We start from the raw sequence: 22,323 nt of genomic DNA on the forward strand, positions 1-22,323 counted from the left end.
CTGCTTGGAGGATTTTTTTTAATTAAATGAAAGCAAGCGTTTCTTATATACTGATACTCTGGTTTGATTAACAGGACCCTTCGGTATTCTAGTAATGTTGTGCTTGCCTTAAGTCTAGTTTAGAAATACATGGCATTGAGATTCTTTTATTTCATAACATCTTCAATCATTTTGATCAAAATGTGCCCGACATAATTAGAATTTCCTGGTTCAAATCTTGAATGCTGATTGATTGATTGACTGATTGATAGCATTACAACACTACGAGGGACTGTATCTAGGCACTCTTCACACCTTAGAACCGCTCTTTAGCTGTGGTGTATTGGCTATATACCACACCCACTCATGCATTATTGCTTAATTATACCAAAGCATTAAAAGGTAATGTAAACGATAGTGGCAGCAAAAATAACAGTATTATTTTAATTACACAGCTGATTCTTTAGAGGGAAACTAAAAACCAGAAACCTATTTTAGCCAATGGGGAGTAAACTGGGAAGTTTTCCCGACCTCTCCGTCCTTGACTCTCACATTCAGTGGCTTGGAGAGAGAGTGGAATGCAGTCAGGTAAACTGCGCCCATTTTTGCGCTAGCAGAGCATCTGAGCTGTCGCTCCCCTAGACATTCACTCTAAACACCTTTTTATGTGACTTTAATTTAGGAAAAGTACTATTAGGCTAGTGCCAATGAAGTAGTTTATCCAGTTCCGTTAAACTTTTTTGGCACCATATATACTGAGAGTCTCATTCGTTTCACATGTGAACATGTTAATTTAGTGGAATCTTGAAAATAAAGGTGGCTAGTATTCTTTTTTTTTAAGAAAGTAATTGCTATGCTTTATTTGCCAGAAGAAACACAGGAGGGTTTTTGTTCAAAAGATTCAAACTCATACTTCAGTGTGGTCATTCACACAGGTGAAAATGACTTGGGATACAGTGGATATGAAAAGTCTACCCAGGTTTGTGTGACGTAAAAGAATGAGGCAAAGATAAATCACGTCAGAACTTTTTCCACCGTTAATGTGACCTATAATGTGAACGATTCAATTGAAAAACTAACAAATCTTCAAGGGGGAAAAATGAAAAATAAAAACCTGGTTGCATAAGTGTGCACACCCTCTTATAACTGTGAAGACAGTATTCATCGAGTGGAGAAAATATGGCACAGAGACATTACAAAGAACTGGACATCCCTCCAAAATGTATGTAAAGATGAGAAGAAAACTGGTCAGGCAGGCTTCCAAGAGGCCTACAGCAACATTAAAGGAACTGCAGGAATTTCTGGCAAGTACTGACAGTGTGCTACATGTGACAACAATCTCCCATATTCTTCACATGAATGGGCTATGACGGAAGCCTTTTCTTGCAAAGACAAACATTCAAGCCTGGCTGAAGTTTGCAAAAACAAACGTGTCTGATGAAACCGGTCTGATGAAACCAAAGTGTTACTTTTTGGCCATAGAAACAACACTGCACATTACCCAAAGAACACCATACCCACACTGAAGTATGGTGGGGACAGAATCATGCTTTGGGGCTGTTTTTCTTCAGCTGGAACAGGAGCCTTAGTCAGGGTGGAGGGAATTATCAGCCCATGCACTACCAATTCTCACATTTTCACTTAGGGGTGTACTTTTGTTGCCAGCGGTTTAGACATTAATGCTTGTGTGTTGTGTTATTTTGAGGAGACAGCAAATGTACAGTGTTATACAAGCTGTACACTCAATACTTTAGTGTCATTTCTTCAGTGTGGTCACATGAACAGATTTAATAAAATATTTACAAATGTGAGGGGTGTACTCACTTTTGTGAGATACTGTAGGTCACATTAAAAGGTGGAGAAAGTTCTGACATGATATTTCTTTGTCTCATTATTTTACCTCACAAGAACCTGGCATTTTAACAGGGATGTGTAGACTTTTATATCCACTGTACATCACGTTAACAGCAGCTGGTGGTTTGGTAGAAAGTTTCCCTTTTAAAACAGGACATTAGAAGGTTCCCTGGGACAGAGCAATTGGATGTTTGGGGGAGGGGGGGGGGGTACCAGGGCCATCTATGTTTTACTGTGAGTGTTAAGTGTCTATCTTTGGCCACTCAGTAAATCTATAAACTCCATACATTTTCCCCAGAGGGAGAGAGTAAACTGTACAATGGATTCATGTTTTTGTTCCCAGCTCTCACCTGCCCACCCCAGTCACCGCTCAACACAACAACACTGTAAAATGATAGGTTGAGTTGGTATAGCTACCGAGGTTTACTAACATTTTACTAACACATTTCAGATTAGTCGAACCCCGCTGACATTACTTAAGAGTGCAGATCAACTGTCAAATGAAAAGATGAGAGACTCATTGCAAACCACTCATCTTTCACTGCGCAAGGGGTTGTGGTCTATTATGGAGGATCAAAGGAGTACAAATGTATTAAATATGTAAATAACTAATTAAATTAATATAGTATTTTAAGTGGCACATTATTATGTACTCCCTCTTCACCCATGACTGTGTTTCTGTACACAGTTCCCTCAACATCGTCAAGACAATCAGTGACAATGACGAGTCAGCCTACAGGGAGGAGGTCAAGTGTCTGGCGGCATGGTGCGCTGATAACAACCTGGCCCCCAATGCAAAGAAAACCAAGGAGCTCATTGTGGATTACAGGAAGTCTAAAGGCTGCAGTCAGGCCCCAGTTCTCATCGATGGCACTGAGGTGTGCATGTGTCCAGCTTCAAATTCCTGGGTGTCCACAACTCCGAGGACCTCTCCTGGACCCTCAACACCTCAGCCCTGGTCAAAAACTTCACTGCTGCTAACCCTGCATTTCAGCTGCACATGCCATCTTGCACCTTCAACTTGCCTTCATTGCACATATAGAATGCCAATTAGAATTGCCATTTGGAAACACACATCTATTCATCCCACTTATAACATACACTATACTTAATTTTCTGCCCTCCTCTATTTGCCTTCATTGCACATTTAGTATTGCTAATTTGTACTGCATTTGTCTTCTCATTTATGAAAAATGCACCCTCTGTCATTTCATCCTGCATGTTACATGTTAGTGTAGCAAATGTCAAGGCAACTAATGCACTGAATGCAGTTCTCTTATTGTTATGGACAGCTACATTCAACACAGATTTGCTTCCTTTGCGAGTCACACTGCCCATACAGGTTCAAGATGTTGCTAAAACAAGCATAATACAATTTCTGAAGGTGTTTAGATAGATACAGCCTTTGAACCAAACATCTGTTCTCTTAGCGTTCGTTTCTTAACCACATTCCAAGTGCCTTAGTGTCAGCTCAAAAACAAGCAGACATCTTCATCTAATCTTTTTAAATTGGATTAAAAGACCCAGAGCTTAAGCCTCGGATGCCCAGGCCTAACGACACCACTGGCAGTGATGTCATGCATCTTCGTTTGTTATGGCATTTCAATACTTCATGCGTACATAACAATAGTACTTTTGCCAGAAATGTCTTCATACAAACTTGATAAATTGCTATAACTCAGCACAAACCGCTTATGCTGGTAAATCCTATTTAAATGCCCACTAACGAGTGCTCAACTGTTGGTGAAGCTAGAGGTGCTGAAACAGCAGCTAAAGACCACCCACTTACATTGATTGACATATCCCTTGTGATCATGAAATACGCAATGAAATATGTCGTTAAAAGTTGCCAAATTATAAAATATGGCATTCAATGATTAAATACACCATTATGAAATACAGCATGAAATTATTAAATACTTCATTAAATTCTAAAAAAGGCTATTATGAAATAGGTCACAATATATTGAAAAAGGCCATGACCTTATGAAACACAACTTGTGATGAAAAATCTAATTGGAAAATACAATGTACTATAACGAAATTTCAAACCATTATTTTAAAAGGGGGGCATAATAAAAAATATGTAATTATAATGTGCCACTTAAAATTAAATAGTTAATAATTCATATATTTAGTTAATATTTATATATTAGTTCTATATACATTTATTTTGACTCCTTATTGGGTCCTCTATATGCTACAGCGCCCAAAGAACAGCGCACGGTTGAATACTTCACAAATCCACCAAACATTTTAGACCATCCAGGAGCTTCTAGCATACCATTTCAGGCATACCATGGTTAGGGATACAGTGGGGAGAACAAGTATTTGATACACTGCTGATTTCGAAGGTTTTCCTACTTACAAAGCATGCAGAAGTCTGTAATTTTTTATCACAGGTACTCTACGATAAACAAAAATCTAGAAAATCACATTGTATGATTTTTAAGTAATTAATTTGCATTTTATTGCATGACATAAGTATTTGATACATCAGAAAAGCATAACTTAATATTTGGTACAGAAACCTTTGTTGGCAATTAGAGATCATACGTTTCCTGTAGTTGTTGACCAGAATTGCACACACTGCAGCAGGGATTTTGGCCCACTCCTCCATACAGACCTTCTCCAGATCCTTCAGGTTTTGGGGCTGTCGCTGGGCAATACGGACTTTCAGCTCCCTCCAAAGATGTTCTATTGGGTTCAGGTCTGGAGACTGGCTAGTCCACTCCAGGACCTTGAGATGCTTCTTATGGAGCCACTCCTTAGTTGCCCTGGCTGTGTGTTTCGGGTCGTTGTCATGCTGGAAGACCCAGCCACAACCCATTTTCAATGCTCTTACTGAGGGAAGGAGGTTGTTGGCCAAGATCTCACGATACATGGCCCCATCCATCCTCCCCTCAATACGGTGCAGACGTCCTGTCCCCTTTGCAGAAAAGCATCCCCAAAGAAAGATGTTTCCACCTCCACGCTTCACAGTTGGGATGGTGTTCTTGGGGTTGTACTCATCCTTCTTCTTCCTCCAAACACGGTGAGTGGAGTTTAGACCAAAAAGCTCTATTTTTGTCTCATCAGACCACATGACCTTGTCCCATTCCAGACAGGCCTGGACATGAGCAGGGGGACCTAGCGTGCGCTGCAGGATTTTAATCCATGACAGCGTAGAGTGTTACTAATGGTTTTCTTTGAGACTGTGGTCCCAGCTCTCTTCAGGTCATTGACCAGGTCCTGCCGTGTAGTTCTGGGCTGATCCCTCACTTCCCTCATGATCATTGATGCCCCACAAGGTGAGATCTTGCATGGAGCCACAGACCGAGGGAGATTGACCGTCATCTTGAACGTCTTCCATTTTTGTAATAATTCCGCCAACAGTTGTTGCCTTCTCACCAAGCTGCTTTCCTATTGTCCTGTAGCCCATCCCAGCCTTGTGCAGGTCTACAATGTTATCCCTGATGTCCTTACATAGCTCTCTGGTCTTGGCCATTGTGGAGAGGTTGATGTCTGTTTGATTGAGTGTGTGGACAGGTGTCTTTTATACAGGTAACAAGTTCAAACAGGTGAGGTGTCTGTGAGAGCCAGAATTCTTACTGGTTGGTAGGTGATCAAATACTTATGTCATGCAATAAAATCCAAATTAATTATTTAAAAATCATACAATGTTATTTTCTGTATTTTTTATTCCGTCACTCACAGTTGAAGAGTACCTATGATAAAAATTATAGACTTCTACATGCTTTGTAAGTAGGAAAACCTTCAAAATCGGCAGTGTATCAAATACTTGTTCTCCCCACTGTATACTAAACTTCTGGGCTACTATAGAGTATGGGTTGTATGCGATTGGAGATTCAGCCCAGAATTGAATGTCATCCTTCTTCATTCACATCTGGTTGGTGAAACTAGTAGTTACACCATGCAAACCATTAGTTCAGAGAAATAACGTGTCTACAGTAGATACACACACAGAGATCATTTTTGAACATGTAGTGTTTTAGAGCGTTATTGTCGTAAATAGGACCTTCGGCTTTACTGCTAATTACAGTATAATGACCTTGTTCGGTGACGTGGATTATTTTCGGTGGTAACGTAAAATTAGATTTTCGTACAAAAAATATAATATCTAAAAGGTGTTAATGAGGACAAGTGTTCTATCACACTGTGTAATAAAGATGTTCTGCTCAGGCAATTTGTTTCTTTTGCAGTTAACAAGGTAAATGATAGCATGCTGAATGCTATCAACTCTATTACTAAGTTAAAAAAAAAACACCTGCACTGGGCATCAGTCCAACAACCGACTTCTAATCTGCTCTCTTTGTTTTTTACAACATAAATCTGTGGAGTATCTCACTGGTCCTCTGATATTTGCTCTGGTTCTGGTGCATTTCGGAGTCTGTATTTCAGGCTGGGGGGCTGCTCCTATGGCAGCGCTACTGTGGTGCAACAGTCCGCTGGTGTGTCGGGTCCTGTCAATGTGTTTTTTTACCGTGCACCAGGACTTCATATCAACAGTCACTAAATGTGTCTGTGCATATGCTGACTGAGTTGCTGACTTTTACTGTTTGTCCTTGTGTGACTTTGGGCATTTCACGTACATAGTGGTGTCTCACTGTCAGTCCTTTGGTTTGTTTCCTTGCTACAATATTTCGGACCACTTGGGGTTCCAGGTGTGTCCTTGGACAGTAGGAGGGTGCGGGTGTACCTGGACATTAGCCTCTGAACAGGACAGCTGTTCAGTCCCTCTGTTGGAGTGTTTCTCCATTACCCCTTTCACACAGAGCCTAAAATGCCACCAATTTGAGGCCATGAGTTATTCTGTGTATTATTTTTAGATATGAAAGGTACGCAAAGGGAAGTCCATCTACAAAGCCGATTATTTCTTTCCAGCAACAGAGGTGGTCTACTTTATCGATTTCTATCGGCGTTCGGCTTTGTAGGAACGGGGCGGTATAGCGTTGGAAGCTTTCTTACACGCTGTTTCTTCACGCTGCGTCTTTAGGGTCCTGACGTATGACACTCGCGTGGTTAAACCAATCACAATGTTTTGGAGAGACGCTTTTGGAGAGATGCACATCCAGTAACGTCGTTTCTCTTCCTGGGGCGTTTTTCTTTCTAAGAACCCATTGTACATTCAAACGTTGGTTTACTCACACAGATTGTATTTTTCGTGATAAAAAAACAAAAAACAATGCAAGTGTTGTGGAAATTATCACAAATGATGAAACATCTGAATACACAAATTGAACCTTTAGTAATACAGCAATTGCAGGAAACAGTGGTTTACAGCCTTGTACGCAACACACTGCTTGTGTGAGGTGGTCATACCAGGGGTCCCTCCATCCCCAGGACACTAAATGACCATTGTTAATGATCCTTTCAAGACAGATGGGCTACGTATCTACAGAACAAAGAACAGATACAACCAAGATCTCTTTAACAGATTACCAGAGAGCCCTATGATCTGTTAATTGCCAAAAACAAAGGCCTGTTCTTTATAATTTTATATATTTATATTTATATATAAAATATATTTTCATATCTTATTTAAGTTTCCACAGAAGGATGAAGGCTTTGGAACAACAAATCAATCACAGGAATTGAATGTCCATCTGGCTATTCCATTTACGGGATTCCGACTTCTCCCCTCTGAAATCCGGTGTACCACAATGTGTACATTGCCCAGGGCACCAATGTTGTGGTAAACATTTCTATGTTTAAATGACGACCCTATAAAACACTGTCGATTTCTTTCATGAAACAATGCCGAAACAATCCTGCATTCTCTGTGTGAAAAGAGTACAAGCTAGCACAGACTTCCATGGGTCTTCAACATCCATCGCAGCCTTTTTCAGGCAATTTGGCCATTTTTACCGCTGCAGTGGCAAAGCTGAATCTTTGGCTGTGATTTGGGGATGATGTGACATGCTTCAGGTCCCACTGAGCTGCTTCTAGCTGCCCCGTTATGATGGTGGCTGATTTGGAGTCATTCAGTTTGTCAAGTTCCCAGTAGTCTGACTAATTACCCACCGTGATCTGCTACATCCTCCATTACACCTGGCCAGAAAATCCCATCACGTGCCTTTCTGTGGCTGGCTTTGATTCCTGAGGGCCAGAGTGGATTTTGGGTAGGAAGTCAGCATGTAACATCAGGGCTGAATGCCCTGATTCCTTTGAAAATCAGTCCATTGTCTGTGGTGAGCTCCTCTGTGTAGGTCCAGAAATCTCTCAGTGTGTGACTCACAGCCTCTTTGGTCCTCGGCCAGCCTTTGATGAATTATAAGTGCAGAGCTTGAAATAGTGGGTCCTGTGATGATTCATTCCAGTGTTTTGGTAGGGAAGTTGATATCACAGGTGTGACAGAGTGTCTAGATGACATTTAATTGTATGGCTTGGGTCATAAGTCAAAGGCACATCCCTGTGTAGAGCTTGCTTAAGGTTAATCAAGCATGTGTTTGTGCTGTCCCCCACATAATTAACATGTGAGATGTAGCACATTGCAACTGTTGTTTGGTCATCTGACTCATTGTCTTCCTCTACAAGATTAATTTGAGGTTTGTGCTTTGTTTGTTTACAAATTCTGGCAAAATGATTTAGTTTGCCACATTCTTTACAGGTGACACAGTATGCTGGGCATTTGGCTTCAGCATTTAATGTAATGCATGTAATTGTACTCTCAACTGTATTGTCCTTACGCCCTTCTTAAATCCATTGGATGAGAAAGCCAAACAAAAGGATCTTTGAATTGAGCTGAGTGAAAGTTGCAAGAGCTTCAGAATGGCTACAATAACAGAGGTGGTAACGGTTACAATAAAAGAACAAAATACAATATGGCTGACCTGGAATGGTCCGGTTCCACATCTTCTGGGTGATGGCTAAGCCGTCGTATGGGTCACCATGTTCTGCCAAGGTTTCGTTCAGAGCCTGGGCATACAACAACACAGAGTCGTGTGCAAAGGCTGCCAACACTGACACCTGCCATTGGACAAAGTCAAAAACAGCAGACAAATTACATTATTAATTATGATTGTAAACCTGTTGGTTAGAATCCTGAATCCTGATTGGCTAAAAGCTGAGGTATAATATACTGTATACCACAGCTACAGCATCACAGACCTTTGTTCAGATCTTATATTCACAGTCCATTGTACATGTCTGGTGCAATGGAACCAATGAAAAACCAAAATGTGCAACGTCCACCACCTCTGGCACTTTGGACTGCTCAATCAACATCGTCAATCATCTGCGTGCAGGCTTAATGCGTACCTTTTCATCGGGTGCATAGACGTAACCGAAGTCCTCTCTGGACCTGCGGATGACGTTGCTGGAGAAGTTCCAATACCTCTGGTCATCGGGTTTGTACAGAGACAGTAAGAACAGAGCCCCGTAAGCTTGCTTAGCCACTGCGTCGTCATCGTGTCCTACAACATATTAATGCTATTCATGGATTTGTCCGACCATACATGTACTTTTCTAAAAATGTTGCCTGTATTTTTCAACAGTAGCAAAATACATGCACTTGAGTATGACTGGTGTACGTGTAAAATACCTCAGTCACAACCTAAATGAAACAAGTATGTTGTGAAGAACAGTATGTTGCTTGCTTACAGTATGTTGTGAAGAACACAAGGTCAGTCATCATTTAAAAGCTACTTGTACTTATTCTTTAGTTACTACTAACCAGTTTAGTTGTTACTAGTAACATTTTCATTATTGTAGTGAAAATGGATTACGTATTATGACTTAATTAAATAGTACCTAATCTATTTCCTCTGTTTTCACAATTCAAAATGTCCCATTATTTAACTACAACTCTGTTGTTTACAAAAAAATAATCCATCCTTTTTGGTTAATTTGTGATGTCTTCTGCATTAACCAAGTTTTTGAAAACTAGAATTTTTGGATATCAAGTAACAAATTCAAAACCCCTGATGGTAAGTAGAGTTTGTAGAGATTATGCACATGACTTTGTTTAAGACAAATGCATTTTTGCAAGGCCATAACTAGATTCAATATAATGAACTTTTCCCTGGCTATCAAACCTTTTGCAACTACAGATTAGATACAGTTGCTACTGTAATTTTGGTTGAACTTTTAATAGAAAAAGGATTATTTACTAGTAACTAAAGTATGTACGATTTTTGTATTACCTAAAGAACTATAACTAAAGTACTAGTACTTGTTTAATAATGACTAGTTTCTCCCAGGGAATAACTGTTAAAAAGGTTGTCCATTGGGATAAATTCTACCTATTTTCCAGTTAAAGTTGCCAAACATGTTTTCCAGGTTGTAGAAATCGAAGCAGACGAAAATATAATCTCCTGTGGTGAGGCCTCTTCGGTCAGCCTCGATCAGGAAGCTCCTGACAACCTCTGCATGTGCTGAGATCACTATGACTACAGAGAAACAAACACGAAAACCATTGGCCACTTTTACAATACCCATCTAGCACATCAGTAAGCTGCTGTGGATTTTTACACAGAACCTAATGAAATACAGAGAAAAAGGTGTAGAACCCTTTAACATTTTCTGTATTGACCTGATATGTGGTCAAATCTTCATCTACTATGTATTAATGATACATAATTGAACTGATTAAACAAAAAACACACCATTATTTATTATTTTATTAATGGATTTGCAAATCTGTATCCATTAAGTTGTATCTGTATCCATTATTGTATTCATACAACCCTGTTTCCCAAAAGTTGGGACACTGAATATGATGCAAATAAAACCAGAATGCAATGATGTGCACATTGTTGAATCCCTATATTTGAATTGAAAATAGTACAAAGACAACATATCAAATGTTGAACCAGAGAAATATTATTGTTTTTGGAAGAATACATTTTGAATTTGATGTCAGCAGCATGTTTCAAAAAAAGTTGAGACAGGGGCATGTTTATAACGGTGTTGCATCTCCTTTTAACAATACTGTGTTTTGAAACTGCAGCGACCAATTGCTGTATTTTTTTTAAATGAAATTGTGTCCCATTCTAGCTTGATATAGGATTTCAGCTGCTCAACAATTTGGGGTCTTCTTTGCTGTATTTTTTGTTTCATAATGGGCCAAATGTTTTCAATGGGTGACAAGTCAGGACCGCAAGCAGGCAAGTTTAGCACCCAGACTCATTTACTAAGGAGCCATGCTGCTGTAATGTGCAGAATGTGGTTTGGCATTGTCTTGCTGAAATAAGAAAGTCCTTCACTGATGTTGTCTGTATGGTAACAAGTCTGCCTGGGCCTCCCCAATTCTCTCCCAAATGAAGGAGTCGATGTCAGCCTTCGAGACGACAAGTGGCGTCTTCATCTCTTCTCGTGACATTAGGTCCGCTGCTAAATTCAGACGGCCCAGAATGTGTGCCACTGACAGAGAGCGAAAGTATCTTTGCCCAGAGCCACATGCGCATTGCTGACTGGTGGAGAGCAGGAGACCTGACTCCCTCCTGACGATTGATGTATGAAACTGTGGCACGATTGTCGGCACGTCCTGGTCAGCTCAATCTTGAATGAAGCCTTCTCTATCATGCCGTTGAATTCCACTCGAAGAGGGAGAGGCCAGGCAAGGGAGGAGGTGGAGGACAGGTCCATGTCTCCATCATCAAAAGAACAACTGAGAACACGGTTGAGGTTTACCTCCTCTTCCAAGAACCAGGCCCTCTCAGCACCCCAGAGGGTCGGTAAGACCGTCGCGCACATGTGCAAGACACACGAGGCGTGAGTGTCCTCACTTCGTACCCTGTGGGTGCAACGGTAGGCAGCAGCAAAATAATTGCTTCATCTTGAGACACAGGTTGTGAAAGAAATCTCAGGAAGTGCAAGCAATCCAAGTGATGTTCAGACAGTGCTGAAGATAAAGGGAGGGTGAGTGTAGGGTGTGCTCAGTACTTATAGGGGCGGGCGTGCCCCGATTGGCTGAGCTATATGCATAATAAATTTTCAGTGACAGCCGCTGATGCGTCAGGGTAAACCACTAGGATCTAAGCCCTCTAGGGGGCGGAGCTCCACAACATAACATTTTTCAGTTTCAACATTTGATATGTTGTCTTTGTACTTTTTTCTATTGAATATAGGGATTACATGATTTGCACATCTTTGCATTCTGGTTTTATTTCAATTTTACACAGCATCCCAACTTTTTTTGGAAACTGTGTTGTAGAATTTTGGACCAAATACCAAACATGCTAAATATAGGTTAACATACTTCTAATGAAGACACATCAGTTTGCTCCATAAAGAATTAATAAAATTAATTGTTTCTTCATTTAATCTGTTTCTCTGGCATAGAAGTGCCAGGCTCAGCTAATGGCTCTGTTGCCGAACAATACAGACCACCCCAGGAAACATTCATCAAATGTTTAAATATGAAAATATTTTAAAACAACTTACTGCGAGATACCTCTGTAATCTCCAGCAAGGTATGTGCTTGTGTGAGTGAAGTTAAAGGTTTTTCAATCATCAGGTATTTAGCCACAGTAATGTTGTTGTCTTCAGCTTGGTGCCTTAAGAGGAAAAAAGGGTTGCTTATTTTCCTTATTACTACATATAGTGTCTTACACTAAAACAAAAATACGTTTTTAAGGTTGAATTATTTTTAAGACTTTGTGTCTACATAAGATTAAGTGTTATTACTTTGAACATACATTTTCTAAGAATTGATATGATGTGTGTCTGTTAAATTACAATGAATTGCATTTTACCCGATCATGTCATACCTGATTCCATCAGCGGGCATGATCCAGGCAGGGTGGTTGTCACATATAATGCTGATACGTCTCCAGCCAAAGTTCTCACAGATCTTCACAAAGAACCAGCCCATCTTGGTAAAGGGGCCGAACACTCTGGTTAGAGTGGGATAATCCTATCACCACCACCAAAAAAGAGGTAATGTGTACTCCAGGTTGGGACCAATACAAAACAGTCAGTTGTTGGAATTGTTATATAAATTAATGTTATATGACCTTTTTCATAAGGAATTGCTGGTCTGCACAGGTGGGACTGACTACTGGAACGTTCCAGAAAGCTGCCAGCTTTGACACGATTGCGCACACCTAAAAAAATTGATTGTCACGCAGGTAATTCCGTTAGTATACTACGATACCATTTTTATTTTATGCCTAACCCTAACACAGTTGAAGGAGGTCTTACGTTAGAGCAGGCAGGACCGATGAAAGCGCTGTAGTTGTGTTTGTGCCATAGTTCCATTATCTTGCCCGTGCCGTTCACATCAGAGCACTCATCATCCACATATTCATACTCTAGCGAATGACCTGAGGACATACAAGACATGTCCGTAACAAACACTTTGTTTCTCAGTCTTCTTTAGGGCCCCCAAGACATTGCACACAACTGTCCAACACCATACATCATCTTTCTTACTTCTATCTACTAATGATAATGGTAACCATCTGATAAAGGCACCTTGGGTACGTCGTGCGTGTTTAATAGATCACTGCTCAGGGCTTTATCGACGCACCCTGTTTTGCAATGTGCCTAAGAACAGCTCACAGCAATGGTATTTTTTCCACACAGCCCCATGTCCAACTGCTCATTAGAACTACTGTACGCTGTCTTGTTTAAGGTACTGACCTGCTAACAGGTTGGGGCTCCGATTCACTGTGTCAATAGCAATGAGGGCTCCTGCTCCAATCCGGCCCACACTGAAGGGCAGGGAGGTGTTGGGTAAGGACAGGAGCAGTGTGAACGTTGATCCTTCCACACAGGGCTCCAAGGACAGAAGGAAGGGTAGGGCCAGCACTGTAAGGAGCTCCATATTTGCTCTGGGAGATACTAAAATGTACAAAGATCCCAGATACCAACTGAGCTCCAATGGATGACATACTCAGCCTAAATGTTTGTGTCTGATATATTCTGACAGTGCGTTTGCTATGCTATAGTAGGCTCAAAATGTTAATGCCACGAAACACTAAAAACACTTACAATCTAGACAAGGAGGTATACTGTAAGGCGTAACACCCACAGATTCATATATAGTACAAAAATAATATTAACAACCAGTGTACTAGCATCAGAATATATTTCACTTACCAGTCAGAAAATCTCAAAAACTTGGCATATTTCCAGAGAAGCAGCATTGACGAACAATACAGTAAATAAAGATAGAAATCAAGAACCACTTGCTCTGTCTGGAAATTACTAGAGCAAATCCTCCAATATAATGAAATGTTGCCTATCCCTCGCCACTGCATCAACGAATGGCCAAAGAATATAAGCATGCCCCAAATATTTTGGTTCTCATATTAATCACTCCAGACATTTGCTGAACTCTGGGAAGATTCAACCCACCACAAGCCTGTTTAACGTAATGACCACAAAAGTAAACATACCAGAGACAATTATGAGAGCACTTGAGATGAACTTTCAAGAATGAATAGATTCCAGAGTTGGGTTGTTTATATATAGTAGTAATACTTCCTGTTGTCTTGGGAAAAAATTTACTTTTGAATTTTAATGCGTAACAAATTGAGATTTTGTGGTTTACTTTTTGCTCAGGGCACAAAGAGTCCAGTCCGAACAGGTTTTTTCAAATTGAGTTAATATCAGCAGCAGTACAGTACTATTCCCTTTTGTTCCCTGCAATGCAATCGGGGAAGGAAGTATTGATTGTGATGGTGACGCAAGCAAAAGCATGAAATTTGGTACAATGGTGCTACTCTTAACAAAAACAATTACTCAACTGCATGACAAAACTTGAACAAAGTTTTGCGTAGCTCAATGCAATATATTCTAGATTAGTACCTAAAACATAATGGCACATATGCTTAGGGATTTTAGTTTTGCTAACCAATGCAAGGCCACAATTTTGACTAAACATGGGTGAAAGATGCATTTTGTCATATAGATCCAGCATTTACTCAATTAGATTGATTGGCAGAGTGAAGTGATGCATCACTTGAGGCGAAGGCATTTAGAGTTTACCCTGTCAAAAGCTGTTGCTGGCCCCAACAGGGAAATTGGGAAGGGAACATTGGATCTGTTTATATGTGTGTCTTATTTGTGCATTTATTATATGCAGACACTAGTGACACAGTTGTGATCTTGCCATTGAGATCCAGCATTTACAAAATAACAAACTGATTCAAAATATAGTAATTACACTTGAGTTAACATGACGCGAGTAGGCACCATTTACAGCATATTGGCATGAATACACAAATTAAAGCTGCAAGCAGCATTTAGCGGGTTTACTACAAGCCAGATTGCAAAATGTTTTCAACTAATATCCATAGCTGCAAGCAATACGACCAAGTTTTGCTTGCATTCACACCAAGTTAAATCACAACCCTGATCATGCGTACCAAATGTAATCTCACTGAGTGAAAAACAGATCTTGTTTTATGGCTGTTATGGCGCCACTGTTTCGACCAAACTGAATTAACTTGCATGTTACATTGCCATAGAAATGTACCTCAATTGGCATTATAATAAAATGTTCTGATTCAGATAAATATGGATACTTCAAAAGTCTGACACTATCAGAACAGTACAACACCTTAAGCACCAAACAATGTAACCAGGAAATTGTTAGAATTTTTCACAATGTAATAAATGTACCCTTATCGCATGGTATATGTAACTGAATGGATGTTTGTCAGTCTTCCCCAGCGCAGAGCATATTAATGATTTCAACTTTTGCTTGTTGTAGGATTATGATGGGGTCAGAACAGAATCATTATCATTTTCAAAGGTAAGTTTAATTAAGTATGTGTTTTAAAATCAATGATTGAGCAAACTATTTATTTTAGAATTGTTTCATTTCGATGATCAAAAGTATATTTCAGGTGGCAACTATAAAACTCAGATTTTAATTTATTTGGAAAATACCCTCCCTATTCTTATAATAACAATATGTTGACTATAGTAGGACATGGGCATATAGCCTATGTATCCATGTGTTATTGTTAAATTAAAATTAAATCTTAGTTGTAATTTAACTGCCAATTTAAAGGTACAATTGATTAGTTAAGCCCTCAGTTAGAAGTGGAGCTGTAGAAACAAAGGAAAACAGAAATTACGTAACTACTGAGAACGGATTATCTACTGAGGCTTAAACACATATCACCCTCTCTAACAAAGGCACATTTTTAATAGCTAAATCATTGGTTATAATGTTCATGATTTAAGGTGAACTAATGCTAGTTTAGGCTGAGACTCTTCTTGCATTTATTTTTGATGAAATTATCATGGGACCGTTGCATTCCACTAATTATTTGCCTATTGTAGCAAGAAATTGTACAAACAAAAACAGTGGATTTCTGAGGATGAAAAAAAACACAACACCATAACACAAAATTATGAATAGCTAAACTGTCTGTTATAATGTTCATGTCATCAGAATAATTGTAGATGGAGTAACAAGACAGATATAGTGTGTTGCACTCTGAGTTAAAGAGAAAGACAATTTTTTTGCTGGATGTAGCACAGTACCCCATGACTACACATATATTTGAAATTTTGAAATTTCGTACAATACATTCACTGGGGTGCTGAATATTTATTCCACAAAAAGTATCCCTTGTACATTGGGGGGATGGAAAAGACAAGGCCTTTACACACTGCATTGTCCCAGGCTAAGACTGGCCCCCGGGTTAGCTTAGTCTGTGTTCACACAAGAGTTTGTCAACCCTGGGCAGAGGCTTAAACCTAGGCTAAGAATTCACACTTGTGTTCCTAACACCTGGACTAACAGACAAATACAACACAACACCATTTTAAATTCTATGGTAAGCTGCAAATGTTATGTTCTCTCTGGCATACAAATAATGGTACAGTAGCATACATCACAGACACATGATCAATGTTCCTCTACAACGATTAAATTATTGACTTCATGACATCGACTGATGTAGATGCCTACCCTGTTGGTATTCGCTTGTACAACTTTATTAAAACTATGCAAAGAAAGAGAAAAACATTAGTCAACCTTTATTTTTTCGACATATTTGCTGGATTTACATCCAAAGCAAGCTCCTTCGCTAAGATTTAGCAGGTATAATGAAACTAAAAAACTTTGCAGAGTGAAAAGACCAAAATAGACGCAGCTGTTGTTAACGGTGCGTGTCACCCGCGTATGTAAATGAAGTGAAAGGGCAGGTTTTGTGATTGGACAATAAACGTTCTATGGTTTGTTCTTTACCTTGTTTCACACTTATCACTTACACTTGTCACCGTTTTTCTGGACTAGCTCTGAAATGCCTGCTCCAGGGCATAGCCAGCTAGCCCCAGGCTAAGGGTGGTGCTTTCTCAGTTCAAAATATGCAAATGTGAACACTTGCTTAGCCCTGAGCTTAGGAGGCCCTTAGCCCAGGGCTTAGGATGCCCTTAGCCTGAAGCAAGCGTGCCGCACAAGCCCTGAAAAGTGAAGCCAAAACGTCTCGATCGCCCCCTGGTGAGTGGTCCCAGTATAGGTCATAAACCCCGCCCTCCCCATGTTATTCAATGGGACGCGAGACCAACTAAACAATTAAATTACCCTTCAAATATATTTTTTCCGAAGCTGGTTTCTGTCATTTACTGTAGTTTGTATCACGCTAATGTAAATTCAAGAGTTTGTTTTTAAAATAAGTTTGTTTTTAGTTAGTTATTTAATGCTCTAAAAACGGTGGTGTGACGTCGTGATTCACAGCTGTGATTGACAGCTATCTGAGCCGAGGAGCCACTGAATCTTCGGAGGACTGAGGAGATTGGAACTTTACATTTAATCTCTAAATTTCTATAATTGATATAATTTCACACGGACATAATGGGTTGTTCTGCAGTACATTGTGCTAACCGATCTGGCATTTCCAATCGATCTTTGAATTTTTTTCGGTAACTTAAATTTATAAGCTATTTAATTAGTAAATAAATGTAATGGGCTAGCTAACGTTAGCTAAAAGACAACAAGCCTCGTTAATAGCCATGTTAATAGCTAGCAGGTGATCGTTAGCTAGAAGTTACCAATTATTTTTGTATTAGGCCTATTCTAAATTAAGGTTAAACATGATGTAAGTTAGGCTATAACATATCGTCTAGGTTTAACAAGCAAAGGTTGTACTGTACTTGGACTTGCGATTGATTACGGTATGCGCATTCTGCGAGAGAGAGTGAGGGCGGGGCACCGGGGTGGGGCCGTTGATTTCGCGGCTTTACGGCTTTACTTCCTTCTCGCTACTGCGCATAACTACTGCGCAGAACTGGTCCCAAGATCGCTATCTGCGCAGACGCAAGTCCAAGATGTCAGCGCCGTATCAGGACACTGGTGGCTTCATTTTTCACCAATGGAAAAGAGCGAAAGGGCGTCGTCCATTATGTATACAGTCTATGGCCTGAAGCAAAGGTGCAGAGTGAACACATCAAGTGTGGTTGGATGTATTACACAATCAATCTACAAAGCAAATATTTCCCACTGAGTTTTCCCTTTGAAAATGTAGCCTACACAACACAAATGATAGACACACCAAAGACCTTTAAGGCAACATATGAAAATTGGAAGTCTTGTTGTAGCCGATTCATCTCTAATGTAAAGTCTTAATGTTCCTACCGAAGTTAAATAAATAATAGGCCTGCAAGCATGAAACGCTATTCTTGTTAGAACGGTTTTATTAGTGCAATTCGTTTAATGCCAACTCCATTACATGAACCGTACACAATAATTTGCACGGATATCGTGGACGTAGTAACAGCTGGCCACAATCAATGACGTGCGGTTACTTAATCACAGAATTCGCTCCTCTTCCATTTCGCAGTTTGAAATCGAACCTAAACATTTTCTAACTAGAATTGAAATCGGTACACCCCTATATTTTCTAAGCCCATATAGCGTAATTTAAATGACAAAGAAATCATCCCCTCTTGAAAGTCATTAGCCCCTGGACAACTTTCGTACATGGTAGCTACATTTATTTACTCCCTTGCTGGTTAAAACAAACTATTAGCTGACCTGTCAAGTAGATACAGGTCAGTAAACAAAAACAAACGTGTTGGATAGCCATCAGCACGATGGACTCAAAGCTAATAATTCTAGCATGTATGGCTGCCTAATCCTATGGGCTATTAGGCTATTATCACTCGAAGTAACCATCCCATATTCACAGTGACAGTGGAATAAAGCGATTTAACAAGAGGCTTACAACACTAATAATTACAGAAACAGGAATACATGGTGAATGAAACCAAGGATGTACAGTACCATTAATAATGGCATTATCTAGTATGCCAGGATGCCGCAACAGAAATATACATAGTAAAGCCCAAATCAATGACATTAAAGGTACCAAAGAAACAAGAACTTACTCACAAAAACGATGTTCCTTCGACGCTGTAAGCCAGGTGTACTTTTCGTACTCGACTGATTGAAAGTGCCACAAAAAACATTTTCCCCGGTCTGCTAGGTTGGGGGTTGGCTTCCAGAAAATCTGCCACCAAATTAATTTCTTCTCCTTCATTGTGCGTTAAGAAACAACAGGGCTCAGTACAAATCTAAACAAAAAATCTAACAGAAAGCACTGCATCTACTACATCCTTACCATTAATGGTTGCTAGTTGGTTTGATCAACCCTTCCTCACAATTTCCATGTTTTCTCGAAAAAAGGCTATGCCAGTAAATCTGCCACCAAATGCATTTCTTCATTGAAAAAAATCTAACGGAATGCGCTACATCTAAAAAATCTCAACCTCATGAAAGAGAGTTAAAAGTTTTACCTCAGTTAGGTAGCTGGCTCTCCAATCATACCTGAAACATTTGCAGGTAGGCAACTAATCAAGTAGAAGGCTGCTATGTACCAAAGAATAGGCTCATTATGGCGAACTCAAAATCTGATTGGTTGAAGAATATGACAATCAACAACCTCCTCCCCATTTGTTTCAACAGAAGATGGGATTCACTCGTAATTCTACAGGTAGGTGGCGGTAATGCACCAATAACGTTGGATGCCAACCACCGTTAAACCCCAGAAGAAGACGAAATTCTATAGTTTAAAAAAAAAAAAAAATTTTATTAAATGCTTGAAGAAGTTAACAAAAAAAACAAACAGAACAAAAAAACATTAACAACAACCATTGTCATTGTCATTACAACCTCCAGATTCCCTCAGTCCAGACTAAGTTCCTTCAGTCTTTCAATCCAGAATAAGTGCCAAGTCCTTAAACACAGCCACTGTTCTTATAGCTTTTACATTTTTAGAGAACTCAATAGACTCAAAGTACATTTTCAATTCACGTTTAAATCTCAAAAAAAGAGGAGTGCATTTAGAAAATTTAGATTTGTGAATGTGAAATTTAGCTAACAGAAAAATAAGGTTTATAAAATAAATATCACTTTCTTTTCACATTCATGAAAACCAAAAATTAAATTTCTATATGTAAAATCAAAATTAGGATTTACATAACAATTGATAAAATCACAAATGTCACACCAAATTGTAACTGTGAAAGAGCAGGTCCAAAATAAATGTAAAGTGGTCTCAGGTTTCTCTGAACAGAAAGAACAGAGGGTATCAATGTCATTCTTAAGTCTTTTGAGGAAGCACTTATCTGGGTAAAACCTATGAATTAGTTTAAAGGTGATTTCTCTCGTTTTATTAGTTATCAGGTATTTGTGAGTTAATGTCCAAACTTTTATCCCACTTATTCCACGTAATATCACTTACAAAACCATTCCAATAAGAAATTACATATGGCACAGAAACAGACATTTGAAGGTAAACAAAGAAAGGCATTGTTTACCTACAAATGTCTGACACAGATCCACTGAGTGACAAACAGATGAAAAAGAAAATCCTTTATAAAGCATGATAACTCCATGTGGCACTGCATCAGCCACGATGGCAAATTCTTTTGGAGTAACAGGAATTCCATGCTTTACCAAGAACTCAGAATAATTACAAATTGAACCATTTTGATGGAAAAGTTGAGATACAAAAATAATTCCATTACTAACCCAATTATCAAAGAAAAGAGATTTATGTTTATACAGTAGGTCCTTATTATTCCAAATTACATAAGAGTGAGGAGTAAAATTGTGTTTAAAGATAAGGGACCAAGCTAATAACATTTGCCTATGAAAAAGGGATAATTTAACAGGGATTTTTATTATGCTATAATTACAGGCTAATAAGAATTTTAAACCCCCTAGTTTGGAAAAAATAACATTAGGGATCAAATTCCAGATAGATGCAGGCTTATTGATAACGTTTTTTATCCAATTTATTTTAAAGTTGTGGTTTAAAGCAGTGGTTCCCAACCAGGGGTACTTGGCCTCTCCACAGGGTGTACTTGAAAACACTCATTACACCATAGACTTACTAGTGAAATTAACATGAGGGGGTACTTCAGGGGTACTGAAAGCAGTGCAAAAACATTTAGGGGGTACAGTAACTGTAAAAGGTTGGGAGATACTGGTTTAAAGTAGTAAAATCAAGAAAGTTTAACCCCCCCTTTTCAATGGTGTTCATAAGTACAGATTTTCTGACAAAATGAGATTTATTCTTCCAGACAAAGTTGAGGAGCATGGTGTCAATGTTTTTAAGAATGGCGGTGTCAACACTCAAAGAAAGAGCAGCGTATGTAAGCCTTGACATCCCCTCAGCTTTGGCTAGTAAAATTTTTACGAAATTCTATAGGTCTCAGGATAGATTTTCACCAGGAGACAGCACATGTGGAAAATCTGATTGGATAAAAGCTCTGATTTATCTAAGCTGCACTGGAAACAGCACAACCCAGGAAGAAAAGAAATGAAACTAAGTAGACTGGTGGGAGATTAGAGTTTTACCTACCTTAAGCCGCGTTTCCACCAAAAAAGTACCCGGAACGTTGAGTGCCAGGAACCGCTACTCAAGGAACTAAGGGGTTCCTTCCGCCCATTGTTGTGTGCCTTTCCACTGCGGTCAAAAGACCCGCGAAGATTAGGCAAATTAGTATGCTATACAAAGCGACATACAGGAATCTTTATTATTTATGCGACACCGCAATCATGGAAGACATTCAAGTTGTGTTATCATGATTTACTGGTTTGCAAATGTGGTCATTGATTAAATGGTGGAAAAGAGACGAGCAGTAGTAGCAAAGCGGGTTAAAAATGGCCGAAATACTAGACGAGTTGCAGTACAAATAAAGTGAACGGATTACGAGTTATTGCGGAGATTGACCATGAGATGACTTAGACGGATTCGCGCCATCAAAGAACAAGAATGGTAAGATTTTTTTTAGTAGGCCTATATACGTTTAAGTAAATCACAATTGTGAATAATGTTATTGTAAACTACATTGACTTATTATTGGCACATTTTCGTGTGTTTATATATGCGAGTACTACCGAATGGGTCGTGTTTCTCCATCCGTTTGGGTACACAATATAACAAAGGAGTGGTGGGAAACCGTGGTTCCAACTTTTACCGAAACCCAGTGGATAAAGAATTTCCGTATGTCTAAGGAGAGACGGGGGGGTAATCCAGATTTGAACTTCCGGTCAGATTGGTGAATCGTCCTGTTCAA

General features: G+C 39.3%; 1 protein-coding gene across 4 annotated transcripts in view; it reads right to left on the minus strand.

Moving 5' to 3' along the window:
* si:dkey-37g12.1 (atrial natriuretic peptide receptor 1) overlaps positions 1 to 21,998 on the minus strand; it is a 43,439-nt gene extending 21,441 nt beyond the window's left edge. For 2 of the 4 annotated variants that reach the window (XM_010888535.3, XM_010888533.3), the window contains exons 1-9: positions 13,879 to 14,126; positions 13,420 to 13,620; positions 12,979 to 13,100; positions 12,792 to 12,881; positions 12,546 to 12,691; positions 12,220 to 12,332; positions 10,077 to 10,223; positions 9,094 to 9,248; positions 8,667 to 8,802 (exon numbers count right to left, since the gene is read on the minus strand). In XM_010888535.3, the coding sequence (XP_010886837.2) occupies positions 8,667 to 8,802; positions 9,094 to 9,248; positions 10,077 to 10,223; positions 12,220 to 12,332; positions 12,546 to 12,691; positions 12,792 to 12,881; positions 12,979 to 13,100; positions 13,420 to 13,603 (1,093 nt within the window). In that variant the 5' untranslated portion in view covers positions 13,604 to 13,620; positions 13,879 to 14,126. Of the gene's footprint in view, positions 1 to 8,666; positions 8,803 to 9,093; positions 9,249 to 10,076; positions 10,224 to 12,219; positions 12,333 to 12,545; positions 12,692 to 12,791; positions 12,882 to 12,978; positions 13,101 to 13,419; positions 13,793 to 13,878; positions 14,127 to 21,605 lie in introns of those variants that run through there. The other 2 variants (XM_020043784.2, XM_029118355.2) reach the window with 2 other exon arrangements.
* Positions 21,999 to 22,323: the final 325 nt, after the last annotated feature.

The sequence above is a fragment of the Esox lucius genome, chromosome 25 (genome assembly GCF_011004845.1).
Source record: "Esox lucius isolate fEsoLuc1 chromosome 25, fEsoLuc1.pri, whole genome shotgun sequence".
Lineage (NCBI taxonomy): Eukaryota > Metazoa > Chordata > Actinopteri > Esociformes > Esocidae > Esox > Esox lucius.